Genomic DNA, 18,305 nt, shown 5'->3' with positions numbered 1-18,305 from the left:
GGCTGGGAAGGAACCTGGCAGCCCTTCTTGGCTTGGGCCCGATTTGCCAGGTGGGTTCAGTCCCCTGGCTCATAGCACGAAGGACACTGCAACCCCTGTTCTACTCCCGAGGATGTTCTTACTGCCTCTCCACTCGCTATTTTCCTAGGCTGCAGCACTCTTCTCCTGTGTTTCTCTGCTTAGAGAGACCTTCTTGACTACTCCTGCCCCACCCTCTCTTCCTTCACCCTGCTCTACGTTCCTTCATAGCACTTATTCCCATTGGACATATTATGTTTCTGTTTCTGTGTTTATGGTCTGGTCTCCCAGCCCACGCTAATGTAAGCTCTATGAAAAGAGAGGCTTTGTTTTGTACATTGCTGTGTCACCAGTGCCTAGAACAGTGCTCGTATATAGTTACTGCTTGTTAAGTATCTGTTGAGTGAGTGAATGAATTCCCCGCGGCCCTTGGAAGGCCCAGCTTACGGCAGACAGAGTAGACCCGAGCACTGCCAAGTCGCTTACACAGAGGATCAGCCGGTGTTAATGGCCTGTGCAAGTGAATACATACTTCTTAAGAGCAAGTGTGCAGGGCCTGGGATAGGGGATGGGGCCCCGAGACAAAGGCATTGTTCCTGCCAGGAGGGCAACTCAATTACTTCAAATCGAATTGGAGAAATGAACAGATACGCACTGGTGAACATGCTTTCTAGTACCAGAAGCTTCATGTTAAGCATAAAGGAATGGACGTTTGTGGCTGAGGAGCCCGGAGGAGAAGGAGGCCCTGTGAGCAGGAGCCCCTGGGGTTCGAGGGGCGGTGTGTGGGGAAGCAGAGGGGAGGTGGCAGGAGTCGGGTGCCGAGGTGTAGCACTGCCCAAAGACAAGGGCTTTTCAGTGTTGGCACTGGCCTAGGGGCAGGACTGCACCCTGGTGTAGGGGAGCTACAGGGCTGAGGCTGGAGGCATAGGTTGAACCAGATCATGGAGGAGCTTATACCGTCAGCATTCGGGTGGGAGTTGGGGGGAGATGGGATAGTGGAGTGGGGGTGGGAGGGTGCACTATTCGCAGTTGTGAAATGAGGTGGTGATGAGCAAAGCAGATTGTCACCATGATAAGGCTGGTAGATGTACACAGGTGTGTAAGGACCTGGGCTGGATGCCACCCACAAGCACTTGCCATATACAGGTGCACACATCACATCACATGCTGGGTTTGGCTCCTCCCCCAGATTATTTTCTGCAGCTTTGATAAAGGGTGGGTTCCTCTGGCACTCCAGCTAGCCACTCCAAGTCATCTGGAGAGGGGCTGAGTGGCAATCTTGTCCATTGGCTTCCTCTCCCCAAGTCCATTCTAGCTCATGGCTTCTGGCCAGGCTGGCCTCTCTGGCAGTTGCCTTGTGAATTGCTCAGGGCCAAGGACTAAGTGCCACCTGCTGGTAAAGCTTGGAATTGCATCACCACTACTGGGGATTCTTCATTCAACAAACGTTTGGAAGGTCTCCTATATGCCCGGCACTTTGCTGGACCATGGGGATACAGCAGTGGCCAAGACAGCCTCTGTCTCCGTGGAACTTGCAATGTAGTGGGGTTTTATTGCACACAATGAAGATTTTAAGTGTGCGCCAGGCACAGTGCTAGGTGTCTGGGACACAGTGTAACCAGAGCAGAAACAATTCTTGCACTATTGAAATTCACAGTCCACAGGAAACTTTTTAAGCCATTGTTTCCCAGCATTCAGTGTTTCTTAAGCTTAGCCTCACAGCATACCACCTTCATAATATTTTCCTCTATCTTTTCCTCCTTGTTCTATTATTTTCTTAAATTTATAAACTATTAAAATAACAGGATTTTGTGTTTTATTTATTTTTAAGTATTTTATATTATGAAGTTTTATACAAACCTACAAAAGTATTGGAAATAATACAACTAACAATCCAGCTTTTTCAAACCTTAATATTTGGGCCTATTTTGCTTCTGATTTTTTTAGTCGAAATATCTTCTATAAATTTGTCTCTCTCTCTCCCCAGAGTTAACCACTACCTTGAATTTACCCATGATTCCAATCTATGTTTTTATACCATTACTACAGATGCATGCATCCATAACATACACAATATTGTTTTGCATATTTTAAACTTAGATAAGTGGTACTATGCTGCATTATCCCTCTACAATTTGCTTTCTCCAATCCTCATTAGATGTTTGAAATTTAACTACATTAATATAATCGGCCCAAGTTTATTCTTTTTTTTTTTTTTAATATTTATTCATTTATTTATTTTTGTCTGTGTTGGGTCTTCGTTTCTGTGCGAGGGCTTTCTCTAGTTGCGGCAAGCGGGGGCCACTCTTCATCGGGGTGCGTGGGCTTCTCACTATTGCGGCCTCTCTTACTGAGGAGCACAGGCTTCAGACGCGCAGGCTCAGTAGTTGTGGCTCACGGGCCCAGTTGCTCCGCGGCATGTGGGATCTTCCCAGACCAGGGCTCGAACCCGTGTCCCCTGCATTGGCAGGCAGATTCTCAACCACTGCGCCACCAGGGAAGCCCAAGTTTATTCATTTTAATTGTTGGTTATTATGCCATTGTCTGAATATACCACAGTTTATTTATCCATCCTTCTGTTTTTGGACACTTAGATGAGTTACATATTTTGGTATTACAAACAGTGCTTGGCATTTTTCTACATAAATAAATCCATTTTCAAGGACACTTTATATCACTATCATAAGCTGAAAATAGTACCACTTGTCATAAAGAGAAAACTGTAGGGAAACTGAAATGAAAACAAAATGTTCTCAAAGTCTAGTCAAATACCATTATCATAGGAAGTTCAGCCCTGTAGTTCTCCCTATTGGAAAGGGCAATTGTCAAGTGCTGGAGAGAGAACCAGGCATGAAGACCCAACCTCTGACAGGGATTTTTCCCCACTGATCTAATCAGACTAGAACGATCACTAAAAAGGGAATCACTAAAAAAAATAAAATAAAATAAAAAAATAAGGGAATCACTTTCTCGCTGTGTGATTCAGCATTGTTCCATGTTGTGATTATGGAAACGTCAAATATGGAACCGTCAAACTCCCTTTCCTACCAGAAGTGTGTTGGGAAACATTGGATTAAGTGAAACAAAGAGGTATTAAAAGTACACCACATGTCAGGCACTATGTTAGACTCTAGGGGCACAAAGAGGAATAAGAAAGAACCCTCAAGGTACTCAAGACGGAGACATACACCAACAGCCTGAGGTAATCAGTGCTAAATGGTGTGGCGGCTGGAGAATGGGGAAGGCTGGGTAGATGTCAGGGGAGGTTTTACACAAAGGAGGTGACATTTGATCTGGAAGTCTTGGAGCGTGCCACGGATTTCAGTCGGCAAAGAAGAGAGGGAAGGCAGTCTAGGCAGAGAGAGCAGCTTAAGCAAAGGCATCAAAATGTGCCCACATACAGTGCAGCTGGGGGACAACAAACTTCGTATACTTGGAGGATCATAGTTTTGGTTGTAGGTGGCCATGGAGATAAGGGGGGAAGGGGGGCAATTAGACTCCACAGGCAGGAGGGGTCCGGTTGGCTTTGTAGAGGCCAGTGGAGAGCCTTGAGGCATCTATAACAAAGGACCAGTATGACCAGATTTGTTCCAGGTGGAACAGCAGCTGTCCTAGGCTGTTAGCCAGAGGGGTTGGGCAATGATGCTGGATCCTGGGCTAATGTTTGCTGAGTGGTGTGGCCTGGAAGGCTGGGCTTATATAATCTCTGAGTGGCATCTTCCAGACAGTCAGAGCCACTGAGTCGTTGGCCCCAGCTAGTCAGGCTCATTTGCTCTCTCCAACTAGCCAGAGCCCACGGAGTGGTCATCTCCCATCGGGCACCTCCCTGAGCCTGTACCCAAGACTCCGGCTGGGCTTCTGTATCCCTCTCGAGTGCCCGCTTAGCCAAGCCCTGCCCCCCTGCTTGGCAGCTTTGATTCTGACCAGTTCTCACCGGGGCCCTGACGGCCTTGAGGGCTCTACCGTGGTTGGGCAGGGCAGGACGAGCTGCTGCCTTCCTACAGTCAGCTCCGTAGCCATTCTGAAGGCATCTAGGGTACCAGCAGGCTCAGTGGGCCTCCTTGAGCTGGAATCCACTGCATGACCTCTCAACCAGGTGGGCCCCTCAGTCCGTGCTCTCTGGACTCCCACAGACCCTAGTTTTTAGAAAACTCCCAGGGCATGCTGTCTGCTTCCCTCTCAAAGACCTCTCAGGCATCTAAGGGGCCTTGTCACCACCAGAGGGGTAATGACTCACCAATGGGTGGGTAATCCCCACTCCCGCCAGAGCACACACTCAGAAGCCCTGGCTGTGAGGACCAGCCCCTTCCCCAGAACCCAGTGACTTGGGCCCTGATGGAGAAGAGACCTTCGGGGAACCAGGAAACCGATGAATGCAGCGGTCCAGAGAGGCTTCTAGGCGGCTGAAATGGCACAGCCCTTGGCTGGGAGGACATTCTGGGGCCTCCCTGGGAGGCAGCTCCCCACAGCTTTGGGCCAAAGGGCCAGGAATGGGCCTCAGCTTTTTCAAGCTGAAGGAATTTATTTTGAATGTTTCGTAAGGTTTCAAAAACCACACAAGCTTTGGGGGCCACACAAATGTCAAACAAACTCCTAAGTGGGACCAGATGCCCACCATGCCGGCCACAAAGGTCACAGGAATGGCCCCCGGTCTGTCCTTCACCTCACTCTTGGGCTCCGTACCTCTGCTGCCCCGCTCACCCTGAGTTTCAGCAAGTGCTCAGTAGACAATTTCTGATGGTAATGATGGGGTCTGTGAAGCAGAGCCAGGCCCAGCCTGAGCTGAGGAGTCAGGGCCCCAGAGGTCTTCTCCAAATAGAGCCCTTCTCGGGAAGTCACCTCTGTCCAGGCATTTGGGTCTTTAGACTGACAGTCAGGGTGGGTGAAGGATACTGGTGCTGCAGGGGCCTCACTCAACACCTGAGGGCAGAGTTTGGGTGAGTTGGGTGAGTGGCCCCGGTGGCAACTGCTGGTCAGTGTCTCCTGTAGGTGTCTCGGTGCCAGCACCAAGGAGTAGCTGGGGGAAGGACTATCTCCCACCAAGTAAGTTCCATCAGCCTGCCCAAGTAAAAAATGTGCTCGCCATGCAGAGCAGCTTACCCCGAGTCCCCAGCCCCATCTTCCTCCCAGCTTGCCACTTCCTCAGCTCCTCTTAAAGAGAAATTCTGGAGCTCCGGCTCCTTCTGTCCCACCCAGCGCTCCGTCGGACCGGGCACCAGCCTGCCAGAGGGCTAAGGCTCCTCCCAGTGTGCATTTGTTGGCAGGTGATGCATATGTATGTCCTTAAGGCTGTTTTGTGTGTGTTTTCCAGCTTCCCTTGGATTATCAGAATTTGTTGGCAAGGGCCATGGTGATAATTTTTTGGTGAGAGGCCATGTGGAGTTGGAGCGTGACTTAGAGTTGGGTCAGCTGAGGTTTGAATCTGGCTCTGGCATTTACTTATTGTTTAGTCTTAGCAAGTGACTGAGCCACTCTGAACTTGCTTTTTGATCATCTTCGTGATCCCTGTGCCAGTGTGTCAGGGGCTATACATCCTATCTCATTTAATCCTCACAACAACATTAAGCAGGTATTATTATCTCCATTGTACAGATGAAAAGAATGAGGCTTCCCAAGCTCATGCGGAGAATGGCAGAGTCAGGATTCAATCTTAGATGTGAAGGATCCCAAAGCGCCCGCCCATGGGCCATGCGGCTTCCCTAGAGAAGGGGGACAGTGCCCGGCCTGGCAGAGTTCCCCCAGGCCCTGCCTGTAGAGGGTAGGACCATCAGAAGGGCTCTGTGAATAGTCCCGCTCTGAGCACCCTATGCTGACCCTGTTTTGGTGACCCCGCAGGAGGAATGTCTGCGGGGGACAGTGCTGCCCAGGATGGACAACGGCAAACAGTACCAACCACTGTATCAAACGTGAGTGCCTCCACCGCATCCACCCTCTCCCTCTCTCTTCCTTGAGCTGGGCGGGGCATGGGGACTCCAGAACCTGTGCGGGGAGCACAAGTGTCTTCCCCAATCTGCCTCCTGAGCAGGTAGCCCCTCTCCAGGCGGGAGGCAGTGGAAGAGAGGAGATTGAAAAATGCCTCCAGGGCATTCCCTGCTGGTCTGGTGGTTAGGACTGGCGCTTTCATTGCCAAGGGCCTGGGTTCAATCCCTGGTTGGGGAACTAAGATCCCACAAGCTGCGTGACATGGCGAAAAAAAAAAGGCTCCAACTGAAGATGACTTTTCAAATAAAATCCCCGCTCTTGTTTGTAAGGCTTCCTATATTCCCCACCTGCTTCTCCGCTGTGTTGGGGCTCCTCCCCAACTTGCCCTGTGGTGCTCACATACCCCTGTGGTCTGCGGAACACACCTGGCCCCAGAGCCTCTGCATCGCACATTCCTGGGGGGACCACTCCCAGCGCTGTGCTAGGGGAATCCACCTCTGCTCTGGCCCCTGGACCCTGGCAGGCATCCTACCAGGACGGTCAGATGAGGCTTTGATCCTGCGTCTGGAGCAGTCTTCCTTTGGACCACTCCAGAGCCTGGCAGCCTGGCCCAGATGAGAAAAAAGAGGGTAGTCATCTTAGTTATGTGGAGACCAAGCAGTGAGGTAGGAAGAGCCGGGCTCTGTGCCCTAGCCTCCACTGGTGGCGCCCTCGGAAGAGGTGACAGCAACACGAGAGCCAGTAGCTACGCAGCACTCGCTCTGTGCAAGACTCACTTCACACGTCCTGTGGGGCGGGGAGAGCCACTCACCTTTTGGCAGGTGAGGAAACTGGGGCACAGACAAGTCACGTGCTCAAGGTCACATGGCCTGGAAATGGCAGGATTTGAACTCAGGTAACCTGACTCTAGGGTCCCTCTTCTTAATCTCCACACTCTGCTGCCAGATATCTTACCTCATCTTTCTGGGCCTCACTTTCTGCATCTATGAACTGGGGATGGCCGTGTACTACTGTTTCCTTTGTTACTCCTCCTCTACCTCCTATTACTACTACCACCATCACCTCTACCATTACTACTACTACTACTACCTCTACTACCATCACTATGACTACAGCTGCTGCTGCTGCTGCTACCACTACTACCACCATTACTACTACTACCACCATTATTACTACTACTACTACCACCATCACCACTACCCCTACTACTACTACTACCATCACTATTACTACAGCTGCTGCTGCTGCTACTACCACTACTACCGCCATTACTACTACTACCACCATTATTACTACTACTACTACCACCATCACCACTACCACTACTACTACTACTATTACCATCACTACTACTACAGCTGCTGCTGCTGCTACTACCACCACTACCACCATTACTACTACTACCACCATTATTACTACTACTACTACCACCATCACCACTACCATTACTACTACTACTACCATCACTACTACTACAGCTGCTGCTGCTGCTACTACCAATACTACCACCACTACCACCATTACTACTACTACTACCACCGTCACCACTACCACTACTGCTACTACTACTACTACCTCTACTACCATCACTACTACTACAGCTGCTGCTGCTGCTACTACCAATACTACCACCATTACTACTACCACCACTACCACCATTACTACTACTACTACCACCGTCACCACTACCACTACTGCTACTACTACTACTACCTCTACTACCATCATTACTACTACAGCTGCTGCTGCTGCTGCTACCACTACTACCACCATTACTACTGCTACCACCATTACTACTATAACAACGACTACTACTACTACTAGCTAACAGCCGAGGATTTACTATATGCCCCACACTGTGCTAAGCTCTTCACATACATCATCTTAGTTAAGTCTCCCAATCCTATAACATGAGTATTTACTGATCATCTATCCTACCTATAGTCAAGGAAACTGAGGCTCAGTTTGGTTAGGAAACGTGCCCGAGGAGACAGTACTACTCCGAGTCCTGGAGCTGAGGCCTGGGGTGGGATTTGGGGCTGGAGATGAAGAGGAGGGCCCATAAGTTCTATTGAGCTTAGCAGAGAGTGTTGCTGAGGTTTGAGCTGAAGTTGGGGAGGGTGGCTTCAGAGTGGGTGGGCTTCTCCACAGCTGCCCAAGGGGTCTGGGCATGGGCCTTGCCCTGGCCCTTCAGCCCTGAAGGTTCTCAGTTTCCTAACTTTCTCATGACTTTCCAGCGTCATTCTCTGCCAATCTGGAGTTTCAACACTGGAAACTCGAGGTTGGGTGAGTCTGCAGATTGTCAGAGTTGCCGTGCGTGTGCACCCTCGTGCCCTGAGCAGGGGTGCTGCTCCAGCCGGCTGTCAGTAGCCACTCCACCCCGGGGGGCCTCAGCCCCATTGTTTCTCTCCCCGGCCCTCCGCTGCTCCCCTGGTCATACCTGTGACCCTGGCACACAGGCTGGCAGCGCTCCTGGAGGAATTGCCAGTGGGCGTTAGCCTTTCCCACACGAAGTTGGCTTGCCCACTGAAGGTCTGTGTGCTAATTAGCTGGGCCCAGCGCTGTTTGCTTGTTGCTATTTTGCTGCTAATGAGCCTGATGAGAACCACGTGGGCAGTGGGGTGTTGGCCCTGGATGGCTAGGTCCTGAGCTCTGTCAAATATGGGGCTCTTGGTTCCACGCCCTGTCAGCTGGCTCTCCTGCTTCCCCCGTGGTTTGCGTCTCCCTATCCCCTCCCCACAGCTGCCCTCCTGGCTGAAGAAGAGGCTGCCAACGCCGGGGCACGCTCATGACTCTGGCCTAGTGGTTTCCCATATGTGGGGTGCCTCTCCTGGCCTGGCCGCAGGTGGGTAGTGACAGGGAGGGATGTGTGACATCCCCCCAACTGCCAAGAATAAAGTCTAGTCCCAGAACAGTGTGGGGACTCAATCCATCCCCTGGTCTCTCCCAGATATCTGTGGGTCCAACCCACTGCCCATGCATAGCGAGTGATGGTCTTTGTCCCCTGAACCACTCCCAACTCCCACTTGCCCCTCTCACAGACTCTGAGGTTGCTGTAACATACCAGCCATCTCCTTGGCAGGCCCCTTTTTTCATCCCTGTCCAGTCACTGGACCTTGGGGACCCACTGTGTCTGCAGGTGTCCACCGCTAGAAGCCCAGCTGCTCTCTGCACCCTGGAGGGGTCTGGAGCTGCGCCCCCATCTCCTCCTCTGGTCTTGGTATCTGCCTTTCCTTCTGTGGCTTTGCCAGCTCTGGCACACAATTTATGTGTTTATGTATTTGTGGAGGCAGCTGACTGGGGCCTGCCAGCCCGCTCAGCTGAGGGGAAGCACTGCAGGGTGTGGGGTGCTTGGGTCCTGTTTACAGTTAGGGCTTTTGGAAGACTGTCCAGTCTTCCCAGACTGGCTCGCCCCAGTGCACACACAGCCTTTGGGAGGCTTCTGAAGGCTCACACTGGAAGAGGATTTGAAGAATTCTTTGGCTTCTCATTTTATCTCAGCTTCGATGCACGGGGGCTGGGGCTGTTCTGGGGAGAAGGCTATTGAGGAGGGGGCTAGGTGGATTACTATCTTCCCCTCCACCTCAGCAGTAAGGCTCCAGGTTAAGAGCATGTGCTTTAGATTCTGGTGCCAGATTCAAGGAGTCATGGATTTGAATCCCAGCTCTGTGTTCTCAGGCAAGTGCCTGGCCCTCTTCCAGCCATAACGCCTCACCTATTAAGTGGCTATGACAATCTTTATAGAGCTGTTTTTGAGAATTAATAATAATAACACACTGTAGCTCTTACTGTGCGTCAGAACTCTATTATTAATTTTTCATCCTCACAACAACCCTGTAAACTAGATTTGATCTTTATCCCCATTTACAGATGAGGTTAACTATTTGTCCAAGTCGTGCAGCTGGCAATCAGTAGAGCCTGGGTGTGAATCCAGGTAGCCCGCTCCAGAGGATAGGGCTTAACACCATGCTCCTGGGAAACGAGCAAGTGTGTGTAGAGAGCCTGGAACATGGTAAGTTTAGTTGTTATTTTAGCCTAGATCCAGGAGGCTGTGCTACCTGCCTGGGTTTAAATGCCGACTCCATCACTTAGCTACAGGACCCCGGGCAAGATGCTTAAGCTTCCTGTGCCTCAGTTTCTTTTCCTGTGAAATATGACTAATATTAGTCCCTGCCTCAGAGAATTCTAAGGAACAAATGAGATAACTTAGGGCAAGTGTTTAGTTCAAGGCCTGGCATGTTCTGTGTGTTCTGTACATGTCTGGCCTTGATGTTGAGAGCAGGGACTGTCTAACAGCCCACAACATGCAGCACAGTGGCAAGTGTTCATTGGATACAAGGTAAAGGCTCAACAAGAATGTACTGAATAACACAGGGCCTTTCCCAGGCCTGTGCAGAGAAGTCCCCTTCTGCAGCCCCGGATTCATCAGCCCTTTGGGAAAACTCCCCACGGTGCTCAGGAGACCCTGGAATGGCCTAGGCATTTGTGCTTGCCTTTTAGTCCCAAGCCTGTGTGCGCATGGGGCCATTAGAACCACATGCCTTCTGGGCCACATCTCAGCGCTGTGAAGACCCTCATCCCTCCTGATCTGGGCTTCTCTTGGGCTTCCCTGAGGGAGTTCCCCTGGCCCACCCATTCCAGCCTGGTAAATGACCCCATCCCAAAGGGCAAGACTATAGCCAACCAACTTTGGAGCCAGAATCCCTGAGTTCAGAGCCTTGCTCCATCACTTACTAGCATGGTGATCTCAGGCACGTTGCTGGACTGCTCTAAGCCTCAGTTTCTCCATATGTCAAATTAGGATCAGAATAGCACCTGTAGTAGTTATAAGAATCTACAGAGGAGATATATGCAAAGAAATCGACCTCATAGTGGTAAGTGCTGAACAAATGTTGAGGAAAAGGTTCAGGGCAGGGGTGGGATTTGCAGGTTCTTTACCGACTGGTTAGGAACTGCCAGGAACCAGAGGCTTGAGTCTACATATGGCTCATCTCTGGATGAACCATCTGATGAAACTCAGTAGTTGGTGGGAGTGGTGGAGAGGAAAGTGGAAGGTGTTAAGGGGAATAATCACATGACTTCAGTGGAGACCCAACTAACATGAAGGGTACAGACCTAGCAAGAGACACTGCCCATCTCTCCCCTGACCATGTAGAGGTACCTTAGATCTTCCTGGTAAGCAGGTGTATGCCCCCAAGGCTTTTTGCTTAAAGGAGTATTTAGGAGATGCTTTTATCCAGGGGGTCCTGAAGCCAGGGGCTGTATCCTGTTGATACCAGCAGAGTGCCTATTGGATACATGTTTGTTAAAGGACTGAGTGGGTGAATGATTTCACAGGTGACCTGGAGGTTTTCTTCTGCCATCCTCAGCTGCCTCTTCTCACCTCCTTGGCTGGCTTCTCCTCTTCTACCTAACATCTTGATGTTGGGCTGCCTCAGGACTTTCCCCAGATCTTCCAAATCCCCCACGCAAAGAGGGAGCCATATGAAGCAAGCACAGCATTAATCGCCCCCCCCCACCACCATTATTGGGTACCAGTAGACACTGTGCCAGACAATTAACACGCAACAATAAGAGTGGCAATGCTCACTCTGTGCCAGGGACCACGCTAAACCCTTCAACTCCCTTCACCCTGTGAGTGGCCATCACATCACTCTCTGTCCTGGCCCCCTCCTGTGTCCCTGGCTGCTGCTTCTCCTCTACTCACCTACTAAACACTGGGTTTCCCAGGACCGAGTTCTGGGTCCTCTTCTTTTCTTTCTCACTGCACTGCTCCTGGAATGATTTAATGCATTCCCATGGATGTAAACATCGTCTCTGGGCTGATGACACTCAGATTTATATACATCTTCAGCCAGACCTCTCCTCCAACCTCCAGGCTCCTTTCGTCCTGCTGCCTCCTGGACATCCGCTCTTGATGCCTCCCAGCCACCCCCACCCCCACTTGTCCCAAGCGAGCGCATCGTTTCCCTCCCTCTGAGCCAATATCCCTGCCCAGGTCTTACCCATCCTGTTAAAGGCATCTCCATCTGTGTGAATGCTTAAGCCAGACCATTCAGGACACCTCCTCTTGCTCAGGCTTCTATCCAGTCCATCCCTGAGCCCTGTTTGCTTTACTTCCTAAATCTCTTGAGAGTCTGTTTGCTTCCCGCCCCCCCACCCCACCCCCCCACCCCCCCACCGCTGGCTGCTTCTCTAGTCCCGGGCACCAGCACGCTCTCCTGGGTGACTGCTGCAGCTGGCTGACTGCTCCCACTGTCCCCCTTGCTCTCCAGTTCTTTCTCTGTAAACTAGATCATAACACATCCCTATTGAAACCTTCCTGTGGCGGTGTGTCCAGCCTCGTCTGTCAGCCCCTCGCTCACCAGATCCAGCCTGGGTTCCTGGAATGTGCTGCCCCCGGGCTGTTGCACATGCTGCCCTCTCTGTTTGCTTTTCCTGTCTCTTTATGTGGCTGCTCCCTGTCTTCGTTTCCAGCTCCCCCTAACCACTCTGTCTAGAGCTGCCCCCAGCAGCCTTGTTATTCTGGATCCCAGCCCCTTAATTGTTTCTTCCATCATTCATATCCCAATTTCTCTTCCTCTGCTTGTTTTTTTGCTTGTTTTATGAATTTCTCTAAGTTGGAGGCTCCATGAAGAAAAAGACACTGTCTGTCTTGCTTACCATCCTAAGCAAATAGTAACTGTTGGACGCAGGACCATTTTCTAGACGCTGAGACTCGAAGAGGTGAAGGAACTTGCCTGAGGTCGTGGGGTTGGAATTCAAATGCAGGTCTCTTTGACTATAAGGCTGCTCTCTCCTCCACACTTCTGCCCTCGCCTTCATTGAGTTGTAAATGGGAATGGTGTATTCCTTCCCTCTCAGCCTTCATGGGTCCTGGGCACGGAGCTGGTGTGACTGCAGAAGGGCTTGGATGGCTCCATGCCAGCCACAGAACTGTCTTCCATGCCCTGGAGCTGCTCCCCTGGAAAAGACTGGGTCCCCGGGCTTGTCCCTGATGGGGGCTGCTCCAGGACCCCATCTTCTCTCATCTCCCCGGCCTCTCTGGCACTGAGGCTTTTAAATCCCTGCCTCCTCCCAGACAAAGCCCTCAGGGCTGTGATGGGGATGGACAGGTGACTCGTCTGCTCTAGGGCAGGAGCTAGAGGCAAACCCAGGCCTCTGCCCTGGGCCACGAGCCCTGCCCAGTGGTCCCCTCCTCATGCCTGCTGGAGCTGGTGGGAATTGGGGCTGCTCTCTATCCCCAGCCCCTGGCCCCCAACTGGCCCAGCATCTCGGTGTTTGTTAATGCAATTAGCAGGGCGGTCCATGCTGAGGGGCTGGGGCCAAGGTCTGACTCACAACCCTCCTTCCTCCCCTCCAGCCGCCAAACGGTAGAGGCCCTCTCGGCCTGCCAGACGGCGTCTGCAGAGCGTGCGCAAGGGGCCAAGAACGGCATCTTTCTCTCATTAAAGGCTTTTATGTGAACACAACTGCTATTTTGGAGCAGGGTGCTTGGCTGGCCCCTGAGCCCCAGTGCTGTTTCCAGCCATCCTGAGCTGCGACCCCAGCACAGCTGTGGTGGGAATGGGCCGAATCCTTGAGGACCTGACTTCTCCCACAGCCTGGGGGCTCGGGGCTGAGGTCGGGACTTGGGGGACACAGCCCCTGGGCAGAGCTTGGGTGTGGAGAGGATGAGTCCTCGGTGGATTCTGAGGGTGTGTGAAGGCCAGTGAGGGATTTCCTGGCCTCGGGGAGCTCTGACATCAGGGTCCCCTTCCTGTGGAAACCAAAGGTCAAGGCTGTGGAGAAACAGCTCAGGGTCACAGGTAGACCCCCAGTTAAGTGAATTCCAAGGGCAAACTGAGGCCTCCAGGTAGGGTTCTAAGGTGAGGGGGGGCCCGGGGAAGGGCAGCACTGAGGGTGGTAGGTGACCGTCCTGCCTAGAAAGGTCTCTAGGTGTGGAAGGGACAGGGCCCCATCCTGAGGGAGGGATCAGGTACTCAGTGGGGAGGTCCTTAGTGTCCCACTGACACAGAGTTTAGGAAAGATGGAGGTTTAATCTGAGGAGCAGCTGAGCCTCAGGTATGGGGGTGCTGGGCCCAGAGTCTAATCTGGAAGGTAGGTTCATCTCCCAGACAGGAGGACCTGGTACTGGAGGCCTCGGAGGAGGGCACAGGCTTAAGGGGCCCACCCTAAAGTGGGTGCCTCACCTAATGGAATTGACGGAGGGAGACGGCATCTCTAGATCCCAGGAGAGAGAGCTGATGACAAAAGCCCTACCTGGCTGGGGTGGAAGGAGGTAGAGAGGGGACCGGGCTGTACTTAACACCTGAAGAGCAGCCCTGCCTCTGCACCACAGTGCTTGGGGTGTCTCTCTAACCAGGGCCTGCCTTGTCATTGCCTTTTCCTGGGAAAAAGGTCATGGCAGAGAAGTTCAGAAGCCCTCTTACTTCTGCCACTAGGTGTGTGGTTTTTTTGTTTTTTTGTTTTTTAACTTAGCATTGATGTCCTATACAACTTTCTGTGGAAACTTTCTGTGGAAATGTTCTATATCTTACCATCCAACATGGTAGCCATGAGCCGCATGTGGTTCTTGAGCCCTTGAAATGTGTCTAGTGCAACTGAGGAACGGAATTTTAAATTTTATTTAATCAATTTCCATTTCAACAGCCATATATAGCTCATGGCTACAGCATTAGACAGCATTGGACAGCACAGCTTTAGAGAGTACAAAGTACTTCCATGATCTCTGTGGAGACTCACACAACTTTTTGAGGCAGGAATTGTCAGACCCATTTTATGGATGAGACAGCTGAGGCACTGGTTGAGGTGTCTCAGTGAGACGAGACGCGCCCAAGGTCACGCAGCTGGGATGTGGCTGAGAGGGGGTCAAACCAAATCTTTCTGACTCCCGACCCCATGTTCTTTTTGCTACCAAGTCGCTGGTCACAAGGGCTCTGAGTGGATGGTAGAAGCAGCCTGCATGGTGGGAGCTGTTTCCAGACTCTCCCCCAGGCCTGCCCATTCTGCATTTGGTCTCCTCCCAAAGGCAGAGGTTTTGTTCGGAAAATCTGAGCAAACCTCTGCTTGACTGTTTTGGAGCAGAGTGAAGGTAGAAGGGGCACAGCCAGGAGTGGGGGGATTGGGGAGAACGATGCCTTCTATTTCTTGTTTCAAAGTAATTTCGGGAGATTTCTTTTTATTCCCCTCTCTTTTGGCATACTGCTACCTCCACAGAGCTGAACTCCCAAAGCTGAAACTTTCCACATGTCCGATCCTCAGTGAGAAAGAGAGTGCCAGGGGAGTGTGGAGAAGCCAGGGCTCAGGTGGAGCCCAAATTATGAATGGCTAAAGGCTGGCATTGGCGAGCGGGCACAGGGAGGCTGGGAGCAGCATCCCTTCGGGCTCTGAGGATGCCAGCCCCTGACAGGGAGGGGCTGGGTGTGTCCTCGATGGCTAAACATGGACCTCGTGGCATCATGCTTGCTAACCTGTCACCAATCATCAATCACTGAAGACTCATTAAAGCCATATACCCCATCCTGTGTTGATTTCTCAAGTATAAGGCATGACCTCTGCCCTTGTGGGAAAATGGGAGGAATGAGGCTCCAAGAGCAAAACATGAAGACTGCCCAGCCTGCCATGGTTGGGAATTTTCTCTCTTAAAATTCCCACAGCACTGCATGAAATTGCCTCTCCGGGGTGCCTCGGCATTTCCTTCCTTGCTTTATGCAATACCCCTGCCATGGGGCGATCTGCGATGGCAGATCCCCTTTCTGATACTTCAGTTTTGAAATCTGTGCTCATTTGACTTAGGAATATTTTGCTGCAGTTTCCTTTAACAAAAGGCACATGACCACTATCGCCCCGCCTCCTTCCCAAAGGGTTCCAAACTTTTGGATTTCACGCACCAGTAAATATCCCCAAACATCTTAGGTACCAAAGTACAGTAGCCAGCTTTTCCTTTTGCTAAGTGAGGATATTAGAAAAACAAACTACCATTTGCCATCACCTTTAATTTTAAAAGAACATTTTAACACCAGAAAAGTAATAAAATAATAATCTCAAAATAAAAAACACTTTTTAAGTGGGGAAAAAATAGCATTACAAGAAACACAGAAAACTGTGTTTATTTTTCTTGTTTCATGGCAGACCAGTAAAAACTGTCCTAAGAATGGTGCCTTTCATAGATAGGCACTTGGAGTCACCATTTGGGGCCATTTGCGGGGTGGCTTTTGGGGGAGTGGAGAGAGAGGAGAGGAGTTTATGCTCCAATCCCATAATGCAGATGCTTGGCTCAGAACTAAACGCTTGAACACTGTAGTGAGGAAATCACTTCCTGCTGAGACTTACGAAGACAACACAGAGGAGGATACAAATGAAGTTGGTGAGAGCTGGCTCTGAAAACCCAGCACTTGGAGGCCCTTTCTTAGCAGACCTGGCCTCTGTGCAGTTTCATAAACGATTGGTCCAGAAAGCTTATCTTCCCAAACGGGTTTATTTCTGCCAACAAGTCTGACTGGTTTGGAAGCCTTTTAGAACTTTTATCAACCACAATATTACGTGCATATGTAAATGCCAATTTTATAGTTTCTCCCCAAACACCCACTTTCTGTGAGCTATTCATCATACCAACCAAAGTCTGCCAACCCTTGTCCTCATTGAGGACCTAACCGCCTGGGGGCAAGGGACTTCCATGATTCTGAGAACCCCCCCACCTGGCAGAGCTTCCTCCACCCAGGGACCAGCCTTGTTGTCTTTGTACGCCCGGCACCCAGTCTGACCGAGAGAGGGTGCTCACTAAATGTTTGCGGGTGTATTGGCGAATAAGGCAGAACCGGGAGTAAGCGAGTCTCAGGAAGACATGGGCTCGGCTTGCAGGATTTGGTGTCTTGGGTATCTAGAGAGAGAAAGATCTTACTGTTGAAGTCAAGGATGGGCCATCCTTGGGGCCCAGGAGGGGAAGGACAGAAGCTAAACTGGTTTTGAAGGCTGTCTTAAGGGCAGGGACCACCCACGCAGAGGTAGAAGAGACACGGAGACTGGGAGGGGCTGTGTGACCTTCCCCTTGCCCATGCCAGGCTTTGCTGGCAGAGAGGTGTGGATCTGAAGGGCTGGGAGTGATGTAGCATCTGTGGTCCATATGGGAAACCACTCAGGCCCTCCCTTTCTACTCCCTCCCTAAAATAAACCAGGGCTGACATCTGTCCTGGGCAAACCTGCTTCCCCAGTGTTCGCTGGCCCTGGTTTGGCTACAGGGCTGGCCCCAGCAGACCGTGTCTCTGGTGGTGGCGGTGACAGTGGCCTGGCGGGTGGTCAGGTGGGGGCTGACTCCGCTTGGGCAGGTGGAGTGGCAGCCAGGTGATAGGCCAAAATCCTGCCAAGGTGGCAGTTTGTGTTTGGGGAAGTGCTCAGGTTTACAATTCTCTCACACGGTCTGCTTACCTGGAGGCCTGGGACTGCCAGGAAGGGATGCCCAAGCACTGAGGAAAATGCTCTAGCCTCAGGATCTAGCTCATGGTTGGAATCCTGCAGTGAGACCTATGATTTCCCCACTCTCCCCTGAGTAGACAGGCTGCCCTTGTTTGACACGATGCCCAATCTACTCATCCTTGCTGTCTCTGGTCAGCATCACCACCTCCAGGAAGCCTTCCCTGACTTTCCCTTCTTACCTCAGCCTGGGTTAGAGACTCTGGCCGACACTTATCACATGACCTATGTCCTGGCTTCCATGTGAAACAGGACACTCCTTGAGAGAGGGATCCTCTTTACCACAAGCCTCACACCTAGTGAGTGCTCGGTTAATGTTCACTGAATGAATGCAGGAGCTGTAAACATCCTCCCTCAATCTAAGATTGACTGTATGGGCTTTGGAGAGAGATGGGTTTGAGGGTCTGTGGTCTCCACCACCAGAGCCAACCTGGGATGTGCAGCTTCCCAGGCCAAGGGTGCATTCGGTGGATGACTTGAAGCCAACAGATCCCTTTTGCTTCATCATCAGCTCCAGGCCAAGGTTTAGAGATGGTTCAGCCCTGCTGGGAGGCGGTGGGGTGGAAAGAGCTTGGGCTTTTCCATCAAACAGACCTGGATTGGATCCTCGATCCACCATTGCCTAGCTGGGCGACCTCAGGCACATCTTTTAACCGCTCCGAGCTTCAGAGTCATTATTTGTAAAATGAGAATCATAATCACACTTGCTGTATAGGATTGTTTTAAGCTTAAATGAGACAGTGTATGCAGAGCACAGTTCCTCGCATGTTGTAGCACCGAACAGATAGTAGCTGCCATAATAAAAATAATATTGATTGTGTCATTGTTAGGCATATGCTAGGAGTTAAGGAGGCAAAGAGGTGTAAGGAACAGTCGCTGCACTTGAGGGTGCT

The 18,305-nt window shown here is 51.3% G+C and overlaps 1 protein-coding gene across 10 annotated transcripts in view; it reads left to right on the top strand.

Moving 5' to 3' along the window:
• The window catches only part of LTBP2 (latent transforming growth factor beta binding protein 2), a 94,617-nt gene that overhangs the window by 2,020 nt on the left and 74,292 nt on the right, over positions 1–18,305 (top strand). For all 10 annotated transcript variants that reach the window (XM_057542654.1, XM_057542653.1, XM_057542652.1 and 7 more), the window contains exon 2: positions 5,854–5,924. In XM_057542654.1, coding sequence (XP_057398637.1) covers positions 5,854–5,924 — 71 coding nt within the window. The remainder of the gene's footprint in view (positions 1–5,853; positions 5,925–18,305) is intronic.

Source organism: Balaenoptera acutorostrata, chromosome 3 (genome assembly GCF_949987535.1).
Source record: "Balaenoptera acutorostrata chromosome 3, mBalAcu1.1, whole genome shotgun sequence".
NCBI classification, from domain to species: Eukaryota; Metazoa; Chordata; class Mammalia; order Artiodactyla; family Balaenopteridae; genus Balaenoptera; species Balaenoptera acutorostrata.
The sequence above is the reverse complement of the archived record's forward strand: the minus strand, read 5'-3'. Positions and strand labels throughout refer to the sequence as shown.